Source organism: Erythrolamprus reginae, chromosome Z, assembly GCF_031021105.1.
Source record: "Erythrolamprus reginae isolate rEryReg1 chromosome Z, rEryReg1.hap1, whole genome shotgun sequence".
In the NCBI taxonomy this organism is placed as follows: domain Eukaryota; kingdom Metazoa; phylum Chordata; class Lepidosauria; order Squamata; family Dipsadidae; genus Erythrolamprus; species Erythrolamprus reginae.
The window spans coordinates 139425628-139447233 of record NC_091963.1 but is presented as its reverse complement, the minus strand read 5'-3'; the positions used below and the strand labels follow the sequence as shown (position 1 = coordinate 139447233).

Genomic DNA, 21606 nt, shown 5'->3' with positions numbered 1-21606 from the left:
TGCTCAGGTTCCGCAGTGGCTTGTCAGTATTCCTCACACCCTTTTCCCTTTGCAGCTGAACTGAATACCATCGCTCCCATTATCTCCAACTTTTTCCTCTGCTCTTACGCCCTGATCAACTTCAGCTGCTTCCATGCCACCATCACCAACTCCCCAGGTAAGATGGGATGGGTACTTTGAGACTTTAGGTGGGAAAGTGCCAAGAAGCGCAACCAACATGATTAAAAGCCTGGAGACAAAAACATATGAAAAATAGTTGCAGGATTTGGGGTTTGGCTGGTCTAGAGAAAAGAAGGACCAGAAAGGACATGATATCCGTACAGATAGTTCTTGACTTACAACAGTTCACTTACTGACCATTTGAAGTTTCCATGGTACTGAAAAAAGTGACTCACACTTGTGACCATTGTGTTTCACAGTTGCAACCCCATGGTCATGCGATTTACATTTGGATGCCTGACAATTGACTCTCAATTTTATGATGGTCGCAGTGTCTAGGGGTCATAGACCCCCCCTTTTGTGACCTTCTGAAAAGCAAAGGTCCGTGGGGAAACCGGATTCATTTAACAACAGTGTTACTAATTTAACCCCTGCAGTGATTCACTTAATGAACGTGGCAAGAAAAGTCATACACACATAGACACACACTCACACATGTACTGTGAGTCGAAGGCCAAATATCTTCAAGTTGCCAAGGTTGGGAAACACTATCATAGAGAAATCTGAAAAGGGTACATTGTATTACATTGGAAGTCGTAATATGCTACATCAGTGTTTCCCAACCTTGGCAACTTGAAGATATTTGGACTTCAACTCCCAGAATTCCCCAGCCAGCAAATGCTGGCTGGGGAATTCTGGGAGTTGAAGTCCAAATATCTTCAAGTTGCCAAGGTTGGGAAACACTGTGCTACATATTAAGAACATAATACTGTGTATTATGCAGTGGTGAAATCCATTTTTTTAACTACTGGTTCTGTCGGCGTGGCTTGGTGGACATGGCAGGGGAAGGATAGTGCAAAATCCCCATTCCCACCCCACTCTGGGGCCAGCCGGAGGTGATATTTGCCGTTTCTCCAAACTACTCAAAATATCCGCTACCAGTTCTCAAGAACCTGTCACAATTTGCTGGATTTTACCCCTAGTATTATGTATTATATATCCCCATATATGCTGTACAGTGGTATATGCAGTGTATAATAGGAGCTTATGTGATTATATATACTGAATATAATAATATACCAAACCATCAACCAAGCAATGCCAACTGGCGAGGCCATGGGGAAAGGCCTTCTCTGTGGCAGCTCCGGCTCTCTGGAACCAGCTGCCCTGGAGATCCGTACCCTCCCCACCCTTTTGGCCTTCTGCAAAGGTGTAAAGGCCTGGTTTTCCCACCAGGCTTGGGGCCTTTGACCAAAGGAGATACCATCTAGATCTGGCCATGAGAGATACTGAGAGATATGTATGGCTTTTTCTAGGGTTTTGTAATTTTTAAAAAAATTGTTCTTTTAAATATTGTTTTTATTTGTTGTAAGCTGCCCAAATTCCTTGAGGAATTTAGGCGGCGTATAAATTAGATTAATAAATAAAGTAAATAAATACCACAGTACATATACAGTAGTGTATTATTTTTATATGACCCCATAATAGAAATTCTCTAAGTTCTTACGTGGCCAACATTAAATCTTTTGCATGGCTAAAGCTTTGGATTAAACTAGTGGGAGGGTTCTGGCGATGACAAATGACATTCCCATCTTTCTTTTGCCCCTACTAGGCTGGAGGCCTTCCTTCCGCTACTTCAACAAATGGACTGCACTCTTTGGATCCATCATCTCTGTGGTCATTATGTTTCTGCTGACTTGGTGGGCAGCCCTCATTGTCGTTGGGGTCATCGTTGTGAGCTTAGCCTACGTCACCTACAAGAAACCAGGTGAGGACACCTTGAAATCGAAGTTCCTAAGGTAGGCACCGTCTTCCCACGTTATGCTCTCCAGAGTTTGAGAACTGCATGCCCACCCTCCACAATCTAATACCAAGATTCGCTTTGATCGCCACAATGTAAAAAGGATGTTGAGACTCTAGAAAGAATGAAGTGAAAAGCAACAAAGATGATTAGGGGACTGGAGGCTAAAGCATATGTAGAATGGCTGCAAGAACTGGGTATGTCTAGTTTAATGAACAGAAGGATCAGGGGAGACCTGATGACTGACAGAACATCTCATTTTAGAATAGACTCTCTTTTTAGAATAGAACAGAATAGAATTCTTTATAGGCCAAGTGTGATTGGACGCACAAGAAATCTGCTTTGGTGCATATACTGTCAGTGTACATAAAAGAAAAAAAATACATTTGTCAAGAATCATGATGTACAACACTTAATGATTGTCATAGGGTACAAATAAGCAACCAGGAAATAATCAATATTAATAAAAGTCATGAGGATACAAGCAACAAGTTACAGTCTTACAGGCATAAGTGGGAGGAGATGGGTGATAGGAATGATGAGAAGACTAATAGTTATAATAATGCAGCCTTAGTGAATAGTTTGACAGTGTTGAGGGATTTATTTGTTTAGCCGAGTGATGGCGTTCAGGAGAAAAAACTATTCTTGTGTCTAGTTGCCTTAGTGTGCAGTGTTCTATAGCGTCGTTTGGAGTGTAGGAGTTGAAACAATTTATGTTTCCCTCCTTGTTCTTCACAGAGGTGAACTGGGGCTCCTCAGTGCAAGCTGGGACCTACAACATGGCTCTTTCAAATACCATGAACCTGACTAATGTGGAAGACCATGTCAAGAATTTCAGGTGAGTGGGCCCATGGGGGTGGGCGTGGCCAGCTAGATGTCACTCCTGTTGGAGGCACCTATCCACGTTTCGACAACTCGGTTACTGAAGTCATATTTTTTACAGTCAAGTTTGGAGCGGCTAATATTAAGTTTAAATCTGTTGTGTGCTCTTGTGTTGTTGTGGTTGAAGCTGAAGTAGTCGCCGACAGGCAGGACGTTGCAGCATATGATCTTGTGGGCAATACTTAGATTTATTTATTTATTTAGTTATGCCAGTTGCTCCCTCGTTATTTGTCTAAATGAATTATATTCCCTAATGCTCCTGCCGCATCAAGGATCCGTAGCACATCTTCAGCTGATCCGAGTTAAAGGGAGCTTCTCCATCCCTGCTGCACAGTTCATCATGTGGTTATTTATTATCATTTAATGCATGATGAAAACAGGACAGAACTGAAGTAAATATAGATACACCGTCCACGTAATTATATGTAAAACTTCTACGGGGGTATGGCTTGCTCTGGCTTTATGCTGGAACCTGAGAGCGCATTTTGTGGTGTGATATATATTTACTAACCATCTTGCCGTTGCTGCCTTTCCCCTCTGCAGGCCTCAGTGTTTGGTCCTGTCAGGTCCTCCCAGCTTCCGACCAGCCCTGGTGGATTTTGCTGGCTCCTTCACTAAAAACGTCAGCCTCATGATATGTGGAAATGTGACTGAGGTTAGTGTACCTTGTTGGGGGTCAACTCTTTGGGGGGGGGGGCTAGGACAACTCATTGTGGCCATCTTTCTGGAGCCAACTTGTTGCAGGATGACTCACCCCATGAAAATTCCACGTGAGATAACTCAAACACAATTGGTTGCCGATTCAGTTTCCGGTCACAATTCAAAGTGTTGGTTATGACCTATAAAGCCCTTCATGGCACCAGACCAGATTATCTCTGGGACCGCTTTCTGCCGCAGGAATCCCAGCGACCAGTTAAGTCCCACAGAGTTGGCCTTCTCCGGGCCCTGTCGACTAAACAATATCGTTTGGCGGGATCCAGGGGAAGAGCCTTCTCTGTGGCGGCCCCGGCCATCTGGAACCAACTCCCCCCAGAGATTAGAATAGCCCCCACCCTCCTTGCCTTTCGTAAGCTCCTTAAAGCCCACCTCTGCCGTCAGGCATGGGGGAACTGAGATATTCTTTCCCCCTAGGCCTCTACAATTTATACATGGTATGTTTGTACGTATGTTTGGTTTTACTAATAAGGGTTTTTTAGTTGTCTTAGTATTGGATTGTTACATGCTGGTTTTATCACTGTTGTTAGCTGCCCCGAGTCCACGGAGAGGGGCGGCATACAAATCCAATAAATAAATAAACAAACAAACAGACAAACAAACAAACAAACAAATAAATGTTGTGGGGAAGGACCTTTTCAGTGGCTCCAATCCTTTGGAATTAACTGCCTCCAAAGATCCTTCCTATCGCCACCCAACTGGTCTTCCAAAAAGCTATTAAGACCTGGCTTTTCTGACAGGCCTGGGACTTGGAATGATTGAGTGTATATATAGTTTTGGGGTTATTTATGTATTTTTATGCTATTTGCTGTTTTTATTGTGGTAACACTTTTGTACTGTTTTTTAAGTTGTTGTGATTATTGTGAGCTGCCCAGAGTTTTGCTGGAGCTGGGTGGCATATATCACTAAGCAAACAAACAAACAAACAAATGTTATATCTGCCACTGTTCTTCATTATTTTCATGTTTGTATAATTCCACAAAAATGAAAATCAATATTGAAGTAATATTAGTGGATAACATTAAATTACGCCACGTAGAATTTTACCACCCCACATGGGAAGTTGGCTGCAGTAAGTTGTCCCATTCCACTCTGTGGGGCAAGAATAAAGAGGCTGGGGGAAGTCTGTTGCCCAAACCCTCTGTTTTTTCCCCATCACCCCCAGGATCCCTCCTGCGTTGAGGATTATGATGAGCAACTCCAATGGCTCAGCATGCGGAAAATCCAAGCATTCTACAACTTCATCACCATCGGAGATTTGCGTTCAGGAGCTAGAAGCCTCATGCAGGTACCACATTTGCAAAGTCGACTGAGGTTTTGGGAGTGAAGGCTTTGCATTCATTGCCGCAGAAAGGAAGAAAAATTAGGGACCCAGACAGAGAAAGATGGGTTGAAGCCAAAGATGATAGCGACAGAAGATAATATTTGTTGCTCAGGGTTGAACTATTGGGATTCTTGGTGCTCTCTGGACTGTAGATGTTTCATTATCAAACTATTCGATGCACTGATGATGTTAACTACTTTGGTAATGAAATGTCTGCAAGAAAGCCACTGAGCTCAGAGAGAACCAAGAACCCCGAAGAGGGTTTCTATATTCTAAGCTGGTATTCTGTATCAGCTGCTTTAAGACTGCTTGGAAATCTCCCTTGGTGACCTGGATATCTCATTCTGTTAGCCAAATGATGAGGATGAAGTCTTCTATGTTGTCTTTGAAAAAGGGTTGTATAGAACCAACATTAAAAAGTGCATTTTGATCACACGATCATAGGGATACTACAATGGTCATAAATATGAAAATTGGCCATAAGTCATTTTTTCCGTGTTGTTGCAACTTTAAACAGTCACTAAACAAATGGTTGTGAGTTGAGGATTAGCTATAATTCTCTGAGTAACCTTTACATAATTGACTCATTTATTATATTTATATAGCTTTATCACTGAATGCTTTGACATTAAGAGCAAGTTGAAAGTAAATTTCTGGCTCAAGTTAAGTTTTAAGTCCATCTAGATGGATGGTTGGATGGACAGACATGGTTAGAAACATAGAAACAGAAGATTGACGGCAGAAAAAGACCTCATGGTCCATATACTCTGCCCTTATACTATTTCCTGTATTTTATCTTAGGATGGGTTTATCCCAGGCATGTTTAAATTCCCAGGCATGTTTAAATTCAATTCCTGTGGATTTGCCAACCACGTCTGCTGGAAATTTGTACCAAGCATCTACTACTCTTTCAGTAATATAATATTTTCTCCCGTTGCTTCTGATCTTTCCCCCATCTAACCTTAGATTGTGTCCCCTTGTTCTTGCGTTCACTTTCCTATTAAAAACACTTCCCTCCAAAACTTTATTTAACTCTTTAACATATTTAAACATTTTTATCATGTCCCCCCTTTCCCTTCTGTCCTCCAGACTATACAGATTGAGTTAATTAAGTCTTTCCTGATAAGGTTAGACTTAACTTTCCTGGTTATCAAGATATTTTTAAAATAGTGATCTCTAAAAACATTACCAGGCACACATACCCTTAAACTACAATTTTGACACCACCTATCTCCTGGTTCAGTATGTTGAATAACCATACTGATTTATTACTATACCATACTAATCATTTTATGATTTCTTACCATACTAACCACCAGGATTTCTTAATATTAGTTTATGGTCAATGTATATAAACCAGGCCACCATAATTGTTCAACAGACTGTGGTTAAAATAAACCATGTTTAGCACAGTATATAAATGTGGACAGTACCTTTTCCCTTTGATTAAAAAAACCTCACAACACTTTCTCCTTACAGGTATCAGGTCTAGGACGTCTGAAACCAAACACCATAGTTCTTGGTTATAAAAATGACTGGCAGAGCGACTGTCCCCAAAGCCTGGAGAATTATGTGGGCATAATACAGTAAGGACATCGTGTTCTCAAGAAAAATAAATGAAAAATGGATTGAGTTAGGAATGGATAGAGGTGCAGCGAGTTTATGAAAGGAAGAGATTTAGATCTCTCCTAAGGCAGAGATTTTGTAGATCTTTGCCGTTTAAATTTTATATATTCTTTTAGTATGTAAAACTGCTCAAGTTTAAATCAATTCCAAAGGAAAATCAGTAAAAGCCATAAAAATATTGTTTTTTGAGTTTAATAAGCCAGGGGTAATGTCAAGAAAACTTTGGAATTTGGCTAGAATTGGGTGAAGGATATTCTATAGCTGTTCATAAACTCACTTTAGTGTAGAGATTAAGGCACCAGGCTAGAAAGCAGGAGATTGTGAGTTCAAGTCCTGCCTTAGTCATGAAAACCCAGTCCTTCTCTCCCAACCCAACACACCTCACAGAGTTGTTTTTGTTGTGGGGAAAATTGGAAGAGGAAAGTATGCTGGGTAAGTTCGTGACTTAGAGTTATTTGTAAAAATTGATAAAAGAGGGGTGCAAATATATATTTGGGCAAAGTCCAGGAGACACTGGAAGCCTGGGTAAACTGGTGTGCTGTGGTCTATGAGGCCACAAGGAGTCAGACACAACTTAGCAAATGAAAAACAAATAATAAATAGACTTCTCTTACGTTATTCTGGGTTTTTTCCTAAAGCAGATTGATAAGGACAATGTATAAAAATTGGTTGGTAATTATTCAAATTTTCTCATCCACCTCCAACCCCTTGCAGTGACTCCTTTGATCTCAGCACTGCTGTCTGCCTGCTTCGGATGAGAGACGGGCTGGACATGTCCCGGATGATCAAGGCCCAAGGTAAGTGAATCCCCCTACTCAAAAAAAAAAACACTTGAAAGGAATGATCTCTCTTGCTTTAGTTCTGGAAAGGAGAACAGGTTTCTGTGGAGCTTTCCTTAAAGGGAAGAAAACCCCTTACAGGTAAACCCTTAAATTACCACCACAACTGAGCCCAAAATATACGTTGCTAAGCCAGACATTTGTTAAGTGGGTGTTTCCCCATTTTACGACCTTTCTTGCCACAGTTGTTAAGTGAACCACTGCAGTTGATAAGTTAGTAACCCAGTTGTTAAAGTGAATCTAACATTCCCACTGGCTTTGCTTGTTAGAAAGTCATAAAAGTGGCCCAGGATCAGCGCAACTGAGTCGGTTGCCAAGCATTACAATTTTGATCACGTGACCCTGGAGATGCTGCAAAGTTTGTAGGTGTGAAAAGCGGCCATAAATCTGTCGTAATGTTGAACAGTCACTAAATGAACTGTTGTAAGTCTAAGAGGTCTATAAGGGGCGTGCATAAGCGCACCATTGTGCCTACTGTCCTGTTGTCTTTTTTTTTTAATCATTACTTTCTATGTTATGTTTATATATAAACTACTATCCTATACTTGATTGACAAACAAACAAACAAAGTCAAAATGCCTATACACATTTTCGAACAGTGTTTAATGTTGCTGTTTTGTATTTTAATTCCTCTGTGCTACCTGTGTTATTGAATTAGGTAGGACACAGGATATACATAGGTTATTGGTTGATTTATTTCTAAATAAATCAATTATAGAGGAAGTGAGGAGGATTATAATGTAATAAAGGCAGTATAGAAACCAAATAAATAAATAAATAAATGAATGAATGAATGAATGAATGAATGAATAAATAAATGAATAATGCAGCCTTGATTAATGGGGTTTATTTTCTATTTCCAGGGACAGTGAACCTGGGTTTTGAAGATGCAGAAGCAGCCTTGGGGAAGGAAAAACAGAAACGTAAGTTGATCTAAAATAAAAAATTTGTACACATAGAAAGTGTTAGGATTGGCCTCTTTTCAGACCATTCCAGATTCACATTAAAAAAACCCACCTTCTTCAAAAAATAAGAACTGGAAGCTTGAATATGCTATGGAATTTCCCCCCCCCTAAATTTTCCTAACATTTTCCCATAAATGCAAGATCTGCTTTTTTCAGATCAACCAAGCATTGATCCTTTGGTTGCAAGAAGAATTGACTAACTGACTTATTCTTTCATATTGTAAGCGAAGTGTGACTGGCCTGAAGTCCAGTGGTAGGACTCAAATATTTTTACTACTGGTTCTGTGGCCGTGGCTTGTTGGGTATAGCTTGGTGGCCGTGGCAGGAGAATACTACTATAAAATCTCCATTCCCTCCCCACTGCAGGGGAAGATTACTGTAAATTCCCCATTTCCTCCTGATCAGCTGGGATTCGGAGTAGTGCCAGTCAGAGATGGTATTAACGATTCTCCGAACTACTCAAAATTTCTGCTACTGGTTCTCCAGAACTGGTCAGAACCTGCTGAATCCCACCTCTGCCAAGTCACTCAGGTGTCCTCCACATGTCTGACACAGGAGTAGAACTCACTGTCTCCTGGTGCTTTAATGCTAAGCCCCAGGTATCATTTAATGCCAGAACTTTGGAGTTTGGAGAGAACTGAACGATGTTCCATAGTTGTTCATAAAGCCAGTTTGGTCTAGTACAAGGATGCATTGGCTGGATGTATCATGCACTGGCTATGCCCACTCCCAGTTTAGCAAAATGGGAAAAGTTGCAATATGTCACATGACGACGTGACACTGCAAGTTTGATGCCCCTAGTCCAGTGGTGAAGACACCCAGCTAGAAAGTAGGAGATTGTGAATTCTGTGGAACATCTATTTATGTTTATGTTTCACTATAGGTGGCATGTTTAAAGTTGGTGCCGATGCCAGCTTGGAGACCGTGTTCCAGAGCAAGCAGAAGAAGAAAAATATTGATATCTATTGGTTGTTTGATGATGGTGGTATGTGAATTTCCCCTGGAAATAATATTTCTAGTTTTTATTGCTTATTGTTTATGGCCAGCACCTGCTCCCCCATCGCATCTAATAGTCCAGAAATACAATTGGTACCATGACACTATGCTAAAATTGTGTCCTTTTTTCCCCTTGCAAAACTGGAAGGACACATTTGTAGAAAGTGTGCGTGTCTACGAATAGGGCAAAGTTCAGATACAGATGGGAAAGCCATAAAGAGAGGTTTTTTCCCCCCCCCCCAAGGCTCTTAATGGCTCATTCATTGTCCTTTAAATACATAAATTATTTACAGCAATAGATTTATAATGTATGCAATATTTAACTATATATAATTTTGTAAATGATAGATAATGTGCCATAAAGTTGGTGTTAAGCCAACTATCTCAGATAGATCTTCTCCAGATAAATGAATGAATACAGGTATTCCTTGACTTACGACCACAATTGAGCCCAGAATTTATGTTACTAAGCAAGGCATTTGTTAAGTGAATTTTGCCCCATTTAACAACCTTGCTTGCTACAAGTGCTTGTTAAGAGAATCACTGCAGTTGTGAAGTGAATCCAGTTTCCCCACTGACTTTGCTTATCAGAATGTCTCAAAAGCTGATTGATCCCTGAACATTGCAATCATCATAAGTATGAACTAGTTGCAAAGCATCAAAATTTTGATCACGTGACCATGAGGATATTGCAACGGTCATAAGAGTGAAAAACGGTCACAAGCCACATTTCTCATTGTAACTTTGGACGGTCACTAAATGAACTATTGTAAGTCAAGGACTATCTGTATACAGATATGTGTGTCTGCATCCATATCTCCAGAGGTTAATTCTCTGCCTTACAAGGCAAAAGCTTCCCGTTCAAATCCCAGTAAGGGTGTGGCTAGCTGATGAGGCCAGAACAAGGCCGAAATGGTGCCATCCTAGTCTCCCTTAATTTTAAAATTTCAGCACTGCTCAATACATTGCTCAAAAAAATAAAGGGAACACTTAAACAATACAATATAACTCCAAGTAAATCAAACTTCTGTGAAATCAAACTGTCCACTTAGGAAGCAACACTGATTGACAATCAATTGCACATGCTGTTGTCCACATTCAACTTTGTACAGAACAAATTATTCAATGAGAATATTTCATTCATTCAGATCTAGGATGTGTTATTTGAGCATTCTCTTTACTTTTTTGAGCAGTACATATATATATATATATATATATATATATGTGTGTGTGTGTGTGTGTGTGTGTGTGTGTGTGTGTGTGTGCGTGTGTGTTTTGTGTGTAAGAATGTATATCTCTCTCTATATATATATATATATAAGATACCATATTTCCCCCAAAATAAGACATCCCCAGATAATAAACCCAATTAGGCTTTTGAGTGCATGGCAATAAGGCCAAGTGCTTATTTCAGGGTTCAAAAAAAGAGAAGACGGTCTTATTTTTGGGGAAACATGGTATGTATGTATGTATGTATGTATGTATGTATGTATGTATGTATGTATGTATGCATGCATGTATGCATGCATGCACGTATGTATGCATGCATGCACGTATGTATGTATGTATGCATGTGTATGTGTACTGTATGTATATATAATATATATATGTATTATGTATGTATACACAAACACACATACATAAACACTTAATTATTGTATATAAAATGTTTTTTATATATACATCTGTAAATATACACCCTCTTTTCACCTCAAATAAGAAATGCCCTGATAATAAGACCACTCTTTTGAGTGCATGGCAATAAGGCCAGGCGCTTATATCAGGGTTCAAAAAAATATAAGACATGGTCTTATTTTCAGGGAAACACGGTATCATGAATGGTATATCCAGGATTCTTCGGAGAGGGGCGGCATACAAATCCAAATAATAAATAAATAAAATAAATTCACCCAGTTTTATCTGTTCCTTAGCAATTGTGAGAAAGTACACTTAGGAAATAATATTTTCCCCTCTCGTAATTGGTTCTCATGAGAAAATCCTCCATCCATGTCAAAAGGATGAAATGGAATGTGTGAATGGTTGTTGAGAGAGGAGGAAAAGCAGGAAATTAAAAAAATTAGGTAACAGATGTAGGTGCCTCCAAAAAAATAATGGTCACAGGAAAAAACTTAGAAGCACCTGGGGCAAAATGATCTTGGTTTAGACACGTCTGCCAATCATCTGAGAGCTGGTGGCAACGTGAAGCTTTACCCACCTGCCCAGATGCCGCTCTTTGGATTCTTTTACCCTCTGCGCACGCGCAAAGCATTCTGTGCATGTGCAGAGGGTAAAAGAACCCAAAGAACATCTGGGCAGATAGGCGAAGCATCATGTTGCGATCACTACCATCTCTCCGACAACTGGCAGGCATGCCCGAACTGGGAACATTCCACCCCTGGAAGCACCCCTTTCTAATTAAACAGGTTGCTAAAGCAACCTTGATCAAATGGGAATGACTGTTATTTATAGTTTTGGGGCTTTTTAGATTTTATATTTAATTAATTGGATTTGGGATGTTATACAGTGATACCTTGTCTTACAAACTTAATTGGTTCCGGGACAAGGTTCTTAAGGTGAAAAGTTTGTAAGATGAAACAATGTTTCCCATAGGAATCAATGGAAAAGCGATTAATGCGTGCAAGCCCAAAATTCACCCCTTTTGCCAGCCGAAGCGCCCGTTTTTGCACTGCTGGGATTTCCCTGAGGCTCCCCTCCATGGGAAACCCCCCTCCAGACCTCTGTGTTATTGCGATGCTGCGATTTCACTGAGGCTCCCCTTGCTGGGAAACCCCACCTCCGGACTTCCGTTGCCAGCGAAGTACCCGTTTTTGTGCTGCTGGGATTCCCCTGCAGCATCACAAAAACATGGAAGTCCGGAGGTGGGGTTTCCCATGGAGGGGAGCCTCAGGGAAATCCCAGCAGCGCAAAAACGGGTGCTTCGCTGGCAATGGAAGTCTGGGGGCGGGGCATCCCAGCGGCGGCGGAGAGTTTGTAAGGTCAAAATAGTTTGTAAGAAGAGGCAAAAAAATCTTAAACCCCGGGTTTGTATCTCGAAAAGTTTGTATGACGAGGCGTTTGTAAGACGAAGTATCACTGTACATTGTTTTATTATATGTTGTGAGCTGCCCCGAGTCCTCGGAAAAGGGCGGCATAAAAGTTCAATTAATAAGTAAATAATAAATAAATAGTAAAGCAATGATAGGAAATGTGTACCTTCAAACTTATTAAGATTCTACCAGCATAGCCTTACAATAAAGTAGAATTACCTCCTCTAGCCAAATTTCATATCCGGTTTAGCAATGGAAGATGGGGCCTGTTTGCCCTTTTGAATTTGGATGTCAACTAGTTGGGGAAATACCAGCAGAGATGCCTTCCCAGCAGTGGTGGGATTCAGCCGGTTCACAGTGGTTCAAGCAAACCGGTTGTTAAATTATCCCGCCCCCCCCCCCCCTATCAAAATGGGCAATGCGCTGCAATGGAGAAATGGACAACGGAGAGGAGAAGGCCGCTTCCCTCTTCCATTGCGCCGACCACTCCATTTCTCATTCCTCCATTGCACTCAGGATCCACTGATAGGTGAGGGGTGAGGAATTCAACACCAGTCCACCCAGCGTCTGGCTGGCTGTCGCAGAAGGCTTGTCCCACATATACGGCGGAGTTGGAGACTGGAGATGGGCCACATCACTCACGACCGCCAACCTGACCCTAGGCGAACCGGTTATTAAATTATTTTAACCCCACCACTGCTTCTCAATACAGCTAGGGCTCTGCTTTCAGGACAGGATGTTGTTTCTGGCAGTGTGGTTGTGCCGCCATGTTGTGCAGCCGGTCTCTGGACTTTTTTTTCCCCCTCCCTCCTTGCTCCGCAGGGCTGACCCTCCTCATCCCCTATCTCCTGACTCGCCGGAAACGCTGGAGCCAGTGCAAAGTCCGAGTCTTCATCAGTGGGCAGATCTCTAATGCCGAGGAACACAGAGAAGAGTAAGGGAGAAAGGGCAGGGATGATGGGGGAGATTAAAATCCGAAGCTAAGCAGTTCCAGGAAGGGGCTGCCGGTGTTTTCTTGGCAGCTCACCGGAGTTTGCTCAGGGAGATTGTAAATGCGAGAGAGACACTATGTCCTGAAAGATAGCACTCACACTTTGTCTTTAGATTGCCTCCAAAGTCTGCGTCGAAGTGTTGAGATATTGCTTTGAAAGGCTTCTCCTATTCTCTTTGCTTACGGGCTCTTCAATCATGGATGCGCCAGGTAGACCCTGCATTTCATTGATCTATTGATTTGATTTCTATAGCTGCCCACCTTTGGGGCAGCTCACAATTCCAAAACAATTAAAGTCTTAAAAGCCATTTAAGCCACGGTGCTGCAGGATTAGAAACGCCAATACTGCAGGCTAATTCTGATGACTGCTCATTACAAGCAGTTCAGCAGTTCAGTTCTCACTGGCTCAAAGTTGATGCTGCCTTCCATCCTTCTGAGGTCAGTTAAACGGGAACGCAAATTGTTGGGGGCAATATGCTGACTTTGTAAACCGCTTAGAGTAGGCTGTAAAAGCACTGTGAAGCGGTATAGGTCTAAGTGCTATTGCTAAGTGCTATTTTATTATATACAGTGTTCCCTTGATTTTCGCGGGGGATGCATTCCGAGACCGCCCGCAAAAGTCGAATTTCCGCGAAGTAGAGATGCGGAAGTAAATACACCATTTTTGGCTATGGACAGTATCACATGCTTTCCCGTAACACTTTAAACCCCTAAACTGCAAATTCTCATTCCCTTAGCAACCATTTAGATTATTACTCACCATGTTTATTTATTAAAGTTTATTAAAAAAATATTTATTAAAGGCGGACGAAAGTTTGGTGATGACGCATGACATCATCGGGCGGGAAAAACCGTGGTATAGGGAAAAAAACAGCAAAGTATTTTTTAATTAATATTTTTGAAAAACCGTGGTATAGCCGTTTCGTGAAGTTCGAACCCGCGAAAATCGAGGGACCACTGTACTAGATAGATAGATAGATAGATAGATAGATAGATAGATAGATAGATAGATAGATAGATAGAATGGTAGATAGATAGATAGATAGATAGATAGATAGATAGATAGATAGATAGATAGATAGATAGAATGGTAGATAGAATGGTAGATAGAATGGTAGATAGATAGATAGATAGATAGATAGATAGATAGATAGATAGATAGATAGATAGATAGATAGATAGAATGGTAGATAGATATAGATAGATAGACATACAAAACAGAGACAGACTCTAGAAAGAGTGCAGAGAAGAGCAGTAAAGATGATTAAGGGACTGGAAGCTAAAACATACAGTTGCTGGAATTGAGCATGTCCAATTGAATGAAAAGAAGGACTAGGGATTAACATGATAGCAGTGTTCCAATATCTCAGGGATTGCAACAGAAAGAGGGAGTCAAGCTATTCTCCAAAGCACATGAAAGCAGGAGAACAAGCAATAGCTGGAAACTAATCAAGGAGAGAAGCAACTTAGAAATAAGAAGAATTTTCCTGTTAGAACAGTTAATCAGTGGAACACCTTGCCTCCAGGAATTGGGAATGCTCCAACACTTGAAAAGGTTTTTAAAGAAAAGATTGGACAATCCTTTGTCTGGAATGGTTTATGGTTTCCTGCCTGACCAGGGGATGGGCTAGAAGATCTCCAAGGTTCCTTCAAAAAACAAGCACAACAAAGAATGGTTCTTCCTGCATCAATTCAGAAAGCTCAGATTGCCCAACAGCTGCTGCTACAGCTCTACAGAGGAGTTATCTGTTGTTTGTACTTTTGCAAGTACAAACAACAGATGAGAGCTTATGCAGCAGAGACAAATTCCTTGTGTGCTCTATTCTCTACTCTATTGGTCTAGCCTAGCCAGTCCAGTCCATATTAAAAAAAAAAAAAACATTAAAACACCAACAAACATTTTAAATGTGTAATTTGAGCAAATATACAAAGCAAAGCATGGGCCTGTCAACAACATGGGCCAGGAGATTAAAAGATTTTTCTTGTCCAACTCTTTCTGTTGCACAGGATCCAGATGCTGTTGGAAAGATTCCGCCTGGGTTTTAGCGAGGTTGTGGTGCTGCCTGAATTGATGTGGAAACCTGAGGAGAACAGGTAAATATCCTGCAATTGGTCCTCAATTATTGTTTCCTAATCGCAGCTCCCTTGACTCAAACCAATACAGGGAGTCCTCAATTTACGACCACAATTGCGGCCATAAGCAAGGACTGCGCGCATCGTTTCTCGAGGGAAGTGTGACAATAACTTTTGCTGCCTGATGCCCCTGATCCAGTGATGGGCTACTGGGGGTTCACAGGCGTCCGGGAGAACCTCTAGCTAAGAGACTCAAACTCAACCCGGATAAGACGGAGTGGCTGTGGGTTCTGCCTCCCAAGGACAATTCCATCTGTCCGTCCATTACCCTGGGGGGGGAATTATTGACCCCCTCGGAGAGGGTCCGCAACTTGGGCGTCCTCCTCGATCCACAGCTCACATTAAAAAACCATCTTTCAGCTGTGGCGAGGGGGGCGTTTGCCCAGGTTCGCCTGGTGCACCAGTTGTGGCCCTATCTGGACCGGGACTCATTGCTCACAGTCACTCATGCCCTCATCACCTCGAGATTCGACTACTGTAACGCTCTCTACATGGGTCTACCTTTAAAAAGTGTTCGGAAACTTCAGATCGTGCAGAATGCAGCTGCGAGAGCAGTCATGGGCTTACCTAGGTATGCCCATGTTTCGGCATCACTCCGCAGTCTGCATTGGTTGCCGATCAATTTCCGGTCACAATTCAAAGTGTTGGTTATGACCTTTAAAGCCCTTCATGGCATTGGACCAGAATATCTCCGAGACCGCCTCCTGCCGCACGAATCCCAGCGACCGATTAGGTCCCACAGAGTGGGCCTTCTCTGGGTCCCGTCAACTAAACAATGTCGGTTGGCGGGCCCCAGGGGAAGAGCCTTCTCTGTGGCGGCCTCGACTCTCTGGAACCAACTCCCCCGGAGATTAGAACTGCCCCTACTCTCCCTGCCTTCCGTAAAGTTCTTAAAACCCACCTTTGTCGTCAGGCATGGGGGAATTGAAACATCTCCCCCGGGCACGTACAATTTATGTATGGTATGTTTGTGTGTGTGCTTGTTAGTATATCGGGGTTCTTTTAAATTTTTTTTAAAATATTTAAATTTATTTGAATCTATTTGGATTTGTACGATTTGTTTATGCCTGTTGTGAGCCGCCCCGAGTTCACGGAGAGGGGCGGCATACAAATCTAAATAATAAATAAATAATAATAAATAAGATTCTGTGTGGTTCGGAGTACCCCCAAAATCCCACTCCTGGCTGGTCTGACCCAATCCTCCCCTCCCGTCCCAGAAATCGCCACATGGCCCATTTTAGATGCAGGTAAATGCAGGGCGTGTGTAGAGGCTTTGGGAGGGCAAAAAACGGGCCTGCCAGAAGTTTGGAAAGGCATGAAATGGGTCCATTTCTGACCTCCAGAAGGACTCTGGAACTTAGAGAGGCTGTTTTCGCTCTCCCAGAAGCTCAAGAAAAACCTCCGGAGCCCAGGGAGGGCAAAAATGCTCTCCCGCCATCACGATGCAGGAGGATGACTAGGCCACCATGGCCATGTCCAAGAGGAACCGGGCATAGAACCCCTTGCTAAAATTTTTGAAGCCCACCCTTGCCCTTTTCTCTGAACAGTGAGGCTCCTGTCCTTCGATTTTTTTGTTACCCCCTTCCTTGCTTTCTATAGAACATGAGAAAATATTATTTTACTGAAAGAGTAGTAGATCCTTGGAACAAACTTCCAGCAGACGTGGTAGATAAATCCACAGTAACTGAATTTAAACATGCCTGGGATAAACACATATCCATCCTAAGATAAAATACAGAAAATAGTATAAGGGCAGACTAGATGGACTAGGTCTTTTTCTGCCGTCAGACTTCTATGTTTCTATGTCTAACTTCTCTCCTTTCCTTCTCCATGACAGTTGCAAAGAATTCGAGGACCTGATCGCTCCCTATCGGCTGAATGAGGGCCAAAAAGATGCTGAAACCATAGAAGCAATGAAGAAGGAGATGCCATGGAAAATCACCGTTGAAGACATGAGAGTCTACAAGAAAAAGGTGAGAATTCCCAGGCCTCTACTTCTTGAGGTCAAAGAGACAAGTGTTTGAATGAAGATTTTTAAAAGAGGGAAAGGTTTTTTATTTCTTCCTACCTCTCAGGCAACTGAATTTTTATACCACTGCTGAACGTGAAAATGGATAATAATAATAATAATAATAATAATAATAATAATAATAATAATTTATTAGATTTGTATGCCGCCCCTCTCCGAAGACTCCAATAGTTTACAGACTGATTTTAGAAAGGTGCCCTGCATTAATTAAGACAGATTTTCTCAATGTTGCTTCTAAGTTAAAATATTATTTTTCCAAGATATTTATAACGGCTTATAAAACCTGCAAATGGCATCCAGCACAGGAGAAGAGCACAGTTCTTCTAAAAGTTGAATGATTCCCCCGTCCCTCCAATATGTTTTAATTTGGTTCAGTATGTTTTCAATAGAATTTTTCCAGGGGGAGATTCAAAAAGAAAAAAGAAAAGAAAAGCCAAGATTCTGTGCAGTTTGGAGAACCTCCAAATGCCTTCTGACTGGCCCCACTCCCCCAAATAAACCCCCAAGTAGCCCCTAGGAGCTTTCAGGGGGAGCACAGATGCTTGCAAAGAAATACGACCCTTCTAACTCTTCCCCTCCCGCACATCCCGTCAAAATTAATCCTCCCATAGCCCCCACCATTCTGCCAGAATCGATGAGAAGCATTAACAAGTTTAGCAACAGAAGTCAAGTGAGGCTCACTTCCTGGTGATTTCCTATATACTTCCTATAGCCGCTCCGAGTCTTCGGAAAGGGGTGGCATACAAATCTAATAAATAATAATAATAATAATAATAATAATAATAATAATAATAATGATCCCAGGAGACAGCAGAATTGAGGAGAAGCAGCTAGAGAAATTAGTGAAATACGAAGATCTAAAAATCGAGCTGCAACGACTCTGGCATAAGCCCGTGAAAGTGGTCCCAGTGGTACTTGGCACGCTGGACGCAGTGCCAAAGGATCTCAGCGGACATTTGAAAACCATTTGAATTGACAAAATCTCCATCTGTCAATTGCAAAAGGCTGCTTTACTGGGATCGGCAAACATAATTCGCCGCTACATCACGCAGTCCTAGGTGCTTGGGAAGCGCCTGACTGGTGATGAAATACGAAATCCAGCAAGTGATCTCATTTGCTGTGTTGTACTGACATAATAATAATAATAATAATAATAATAATAATAATAATAATATGCTTTTTCCCCTCAGGAGGGTAATTTCTTCTTCCGCCTTTTAGTTTCTGTCCCTGTGATCTCCTTGTGGCCCCCACTCCACATGTTAACCAATCTCATTTCCCCCCCAAGATCAGTCAAACACTTCCACTCGAGCTGGGATTAGAGGGGTTAAACGGATGGGGAAAGGGTCGAAACAAAAAACAACAACACCCCACTAAAAACCTTATTTTTTCTCTCTCCCCCCCCCCCATGTTATTTCTCTAGTCTGAACAGCACATGCGTCTTCACGAGGTTCTACAAGATCATTCCCGCAATGCAGCCCTCATCGTCATGTGAGTTGCGTCCTCTTTCTCAGTTTGGCCAGCATACCTAACGGTTGTAGCATTCTTACTCAAGGCAACAGTGCACTCCTTACTTTGGGAACTAAGTTTGTGGTAGTGGACTGCAGTTATAAAAGCATTGCCTTGCTAATCCCTATTAATTTGTCAAGTGCCCAAGGGAATGTGGTGTGATTTTAGTGCCAGTGTGGTTTAAATTTAAGGTACTGGTTTAGGAGCAAAGAGCTTGTTCAAACACTGATTTATTTATTTATTCGATTTTTTTATGCTGCCCTTCTACCTAGACTCAGGGCGGCTTACAACATGTTAGCAATAGCACTTTTTCAACAGAGCCAGCATATTGCCCCCACAATCCGGGTCCTCATTTTACCCACCTTTACCCAACTTTGAGCCGGTGATGAGATTTGAACCGCTGACCTGCAGATCTAGCAGTCAGCTTTAGTGGCCTGCAGTACTGCACTCTAACCACTGCGCCACCTCGACTCTTAATTTAATTTAATGCAGGAGGTCAGGTTAATCAGGTAATGCCTTTCTTTTTCAGTGTACACATTACCCATCCTATCAGTAGGGTACACACGGATTTTGCAATGTGTTCCTTACAGACAAATCCCTAACTTCTTCTTCTTTGCCTTTCCTTAATTCTCCAGAAGCCTTCCAGTGGTACGTAAAGGAGCCTGCCCCAGTTCCCTCTACATGGCCTGGCTTGAGACCGTCTCTAAGGACTTGCCTCCACCAATTGTCTTCATCCGGGGCAATCAAGAGGATGCACTTACTTTCTACTGCCAATAGAGGGCAGCAGGATCCCAAAGAAGCCTTGCGCAAACAGGGTATAAGGAGCTGCCTGTTATGCCAGCCCAGTTACAGGGGGAGGGGGGCGAAGGACTTCAAAGTCTGACGGTCCCCATCCCCCCACTCCATGGAAAGCAGACGGGCATTGCCGTTGTGTCAGCATCACCAAGAGGCCAGGACCATCCACGCACAATGAAGGGATTTTGCTAAGGATTGTTTTTTAAAAAAAATCCCTGCTCGTTGTTGAGTTTGAAAGCAAAAGGACCAATTCTGAATGTGTCGTGTCTCCATACTCTGTAAATAGTGATATTTTTTTTTGAATATTGTTATTTAATAACTCTGGTGTGTCTACTTTGTTTTTCTTAGCGTCGTACTTCCTCCTCCACTTATAGCAATAGCGCTTAAGACTTGTATACCACTTAATGATGTTTTACAGCCTCTCTAAGCCAGTGATGGCGAACATCCCCCCCCCCCACCGGGTGCCAAAAGAATGTGTGTGTGCGCTATCGTGCATGTGCTAGTGCCCACACCCATAGTTCAATGCCTGGGGAGGGTGAAAACAGCTTCCCTGTCCTCTAGAGCAGGGATTTTCAACCTTTTTTGAGCTGCGGCACATTTTTTACATTTACGAAACCCTGGGGCACATTGAGCGGGGGGGGGGGGGCCTAAAAAAGTTTGGACAAATTTTTTTCTCTCTCTCTCTCTTCCTCCCCTTCGCTCTATTTCTTTCTCCCTCCCTTCCTCTTTCTTTCTCTCTCCATCCCTCTTTCTTTCTCTTCCTTCCTCTCTTTTTTACTCTCTTTCTCTCTCCCTCCCTCTCTCCCTCCCTCTATGTCTTTCTCTCTCTCTCCTTCCCTCCCTCTCTTGCTTTCTTTGTCTCTCTTGCTCTCTCTCTCTTTCTCTCTCTCTTTCTTTCTCTTGTTCTCTTTCTCTCTCGCTTGCTTTCTTTCTCTCTCTTGTTCTCTTTCTCTCTCTCTCTTGTTCTCTTTCTCTCTCTTGCTTTTTCTCTCTCTCTCTCTCTTTCTTTCTCTCTGAGCTTCGCAGCACACCTGACCATTTCACTGGTTGAAAAACACTGCTCTAGAGGCCCTCTAGAGGCTGGAAATGGCCTGTTTCCCAACTTCTGGTGGGCCTTTGCCTTCCCCAGGCTCCAGAGGCTTCCCTCCCGCATCCGCCTGGAGGCTTTCTGGAAGCCAAAAATGTCCTCCCTTTATGTGAGCCAAAAATCATCTGGCCAGCACACACATGAATGTTGGAGCTGAGATAGGACAACGACTCGCGTGCCAGCAGATATGGCTCCATGTGCCACCTGTGGCACCCGTGCCATATGTTCACCATCACTGCTCTAAATGGTTTACGGAGTCAGCATATTGCCCGCAACAATCTGGGTCCTGATTTTACTGATCTCAGAAGAATGGAAATCTGAGTCAACCTGGCAGAATTCTAATCACTGTGCCACCATTGCTCTTATAATAATTGAAAACGATACAGAATGAAAGTTATTTGTTTTTAAGGGCCAGATGGAAGGCTGAGTCAACCTTGAACCTGGTGAGATTTGAACTGCCAAACTGCTGGCGGACGATGATCTGCAGAAGTAGCCTGAAGTTCTGCATTCATGGGGTTCCTTTTCTAGCAAAGCTCAACCTTGGGGTGCAATTCTTAAGTGACAAATACAAGAAGGTACGGTATGGCCCCTTTACAACCTAGAGACTTCAACTCCCAGCATTTCTAAATCGGTTGTGCTGGCTCAGGACTTCTGGGAAAGTCCACAGGTTGTAAAGGATCATGGCCAGCCATGCTACTTTAAGGGCAGCGTG

The 21606-nt window shown here is 42.3% G+C and overlaps 1 protein-coding gene across 1 annotated transcript in view; it reads left to right on the top strand.

Annotated features, from left to right (window-relative positions):
- Positions 1-19955, top strand: part of LOC139154157 (solute carrier family 12 member 3-like) — a 46647-nt gene extending 26692 nt beyond the window's left edge. Inside the window, exons 14-27 of the mRNA XM_070728590.1 lie at positions 56-157; positions 1772-1927; positions 2699-2798; positions 3386-3497; positions 4722-4844; positions 6360-6466; positions 7221-7303; positions 8215-8268; positions 9194-9295; positions 13176-13287; positions 15352-15438; positions 17315-17450; positions 18927-18994; positions 19648-19955. Coding sequence (XP_070584691.1) covers positions 56-157; positions 1772-1927; positions 2699-2798; positions 3386-3497; positions 4722-4844; positions 6360-6466; positions 7221-7303; positions 8215-8268; positions 9194-9295; positions 13176-13287; positions 15352-15438; positions 17315-17450; positions 18927-18994; positions 19648-19789 — 1484 coding nt within the window. The 3' untranslated portion in view covers positions 19790-19955. The remainder of the gene's footprint in view (positions 1-55; positions 158-1771; positions 1928-2698; positions 2799-3385; positions 3498-4721; positions 4845-6359; positions 6467-7220; positions 7304-8214; positions 8269-9193; positions 9296-13175; positions 13288-15351; positions 15439-17314; positions 17451-18926; positions 18995-19647) is intronic.
- The last annotated feature ends 1651 nt before the right edge of the window (positions 19956-21606 follow it).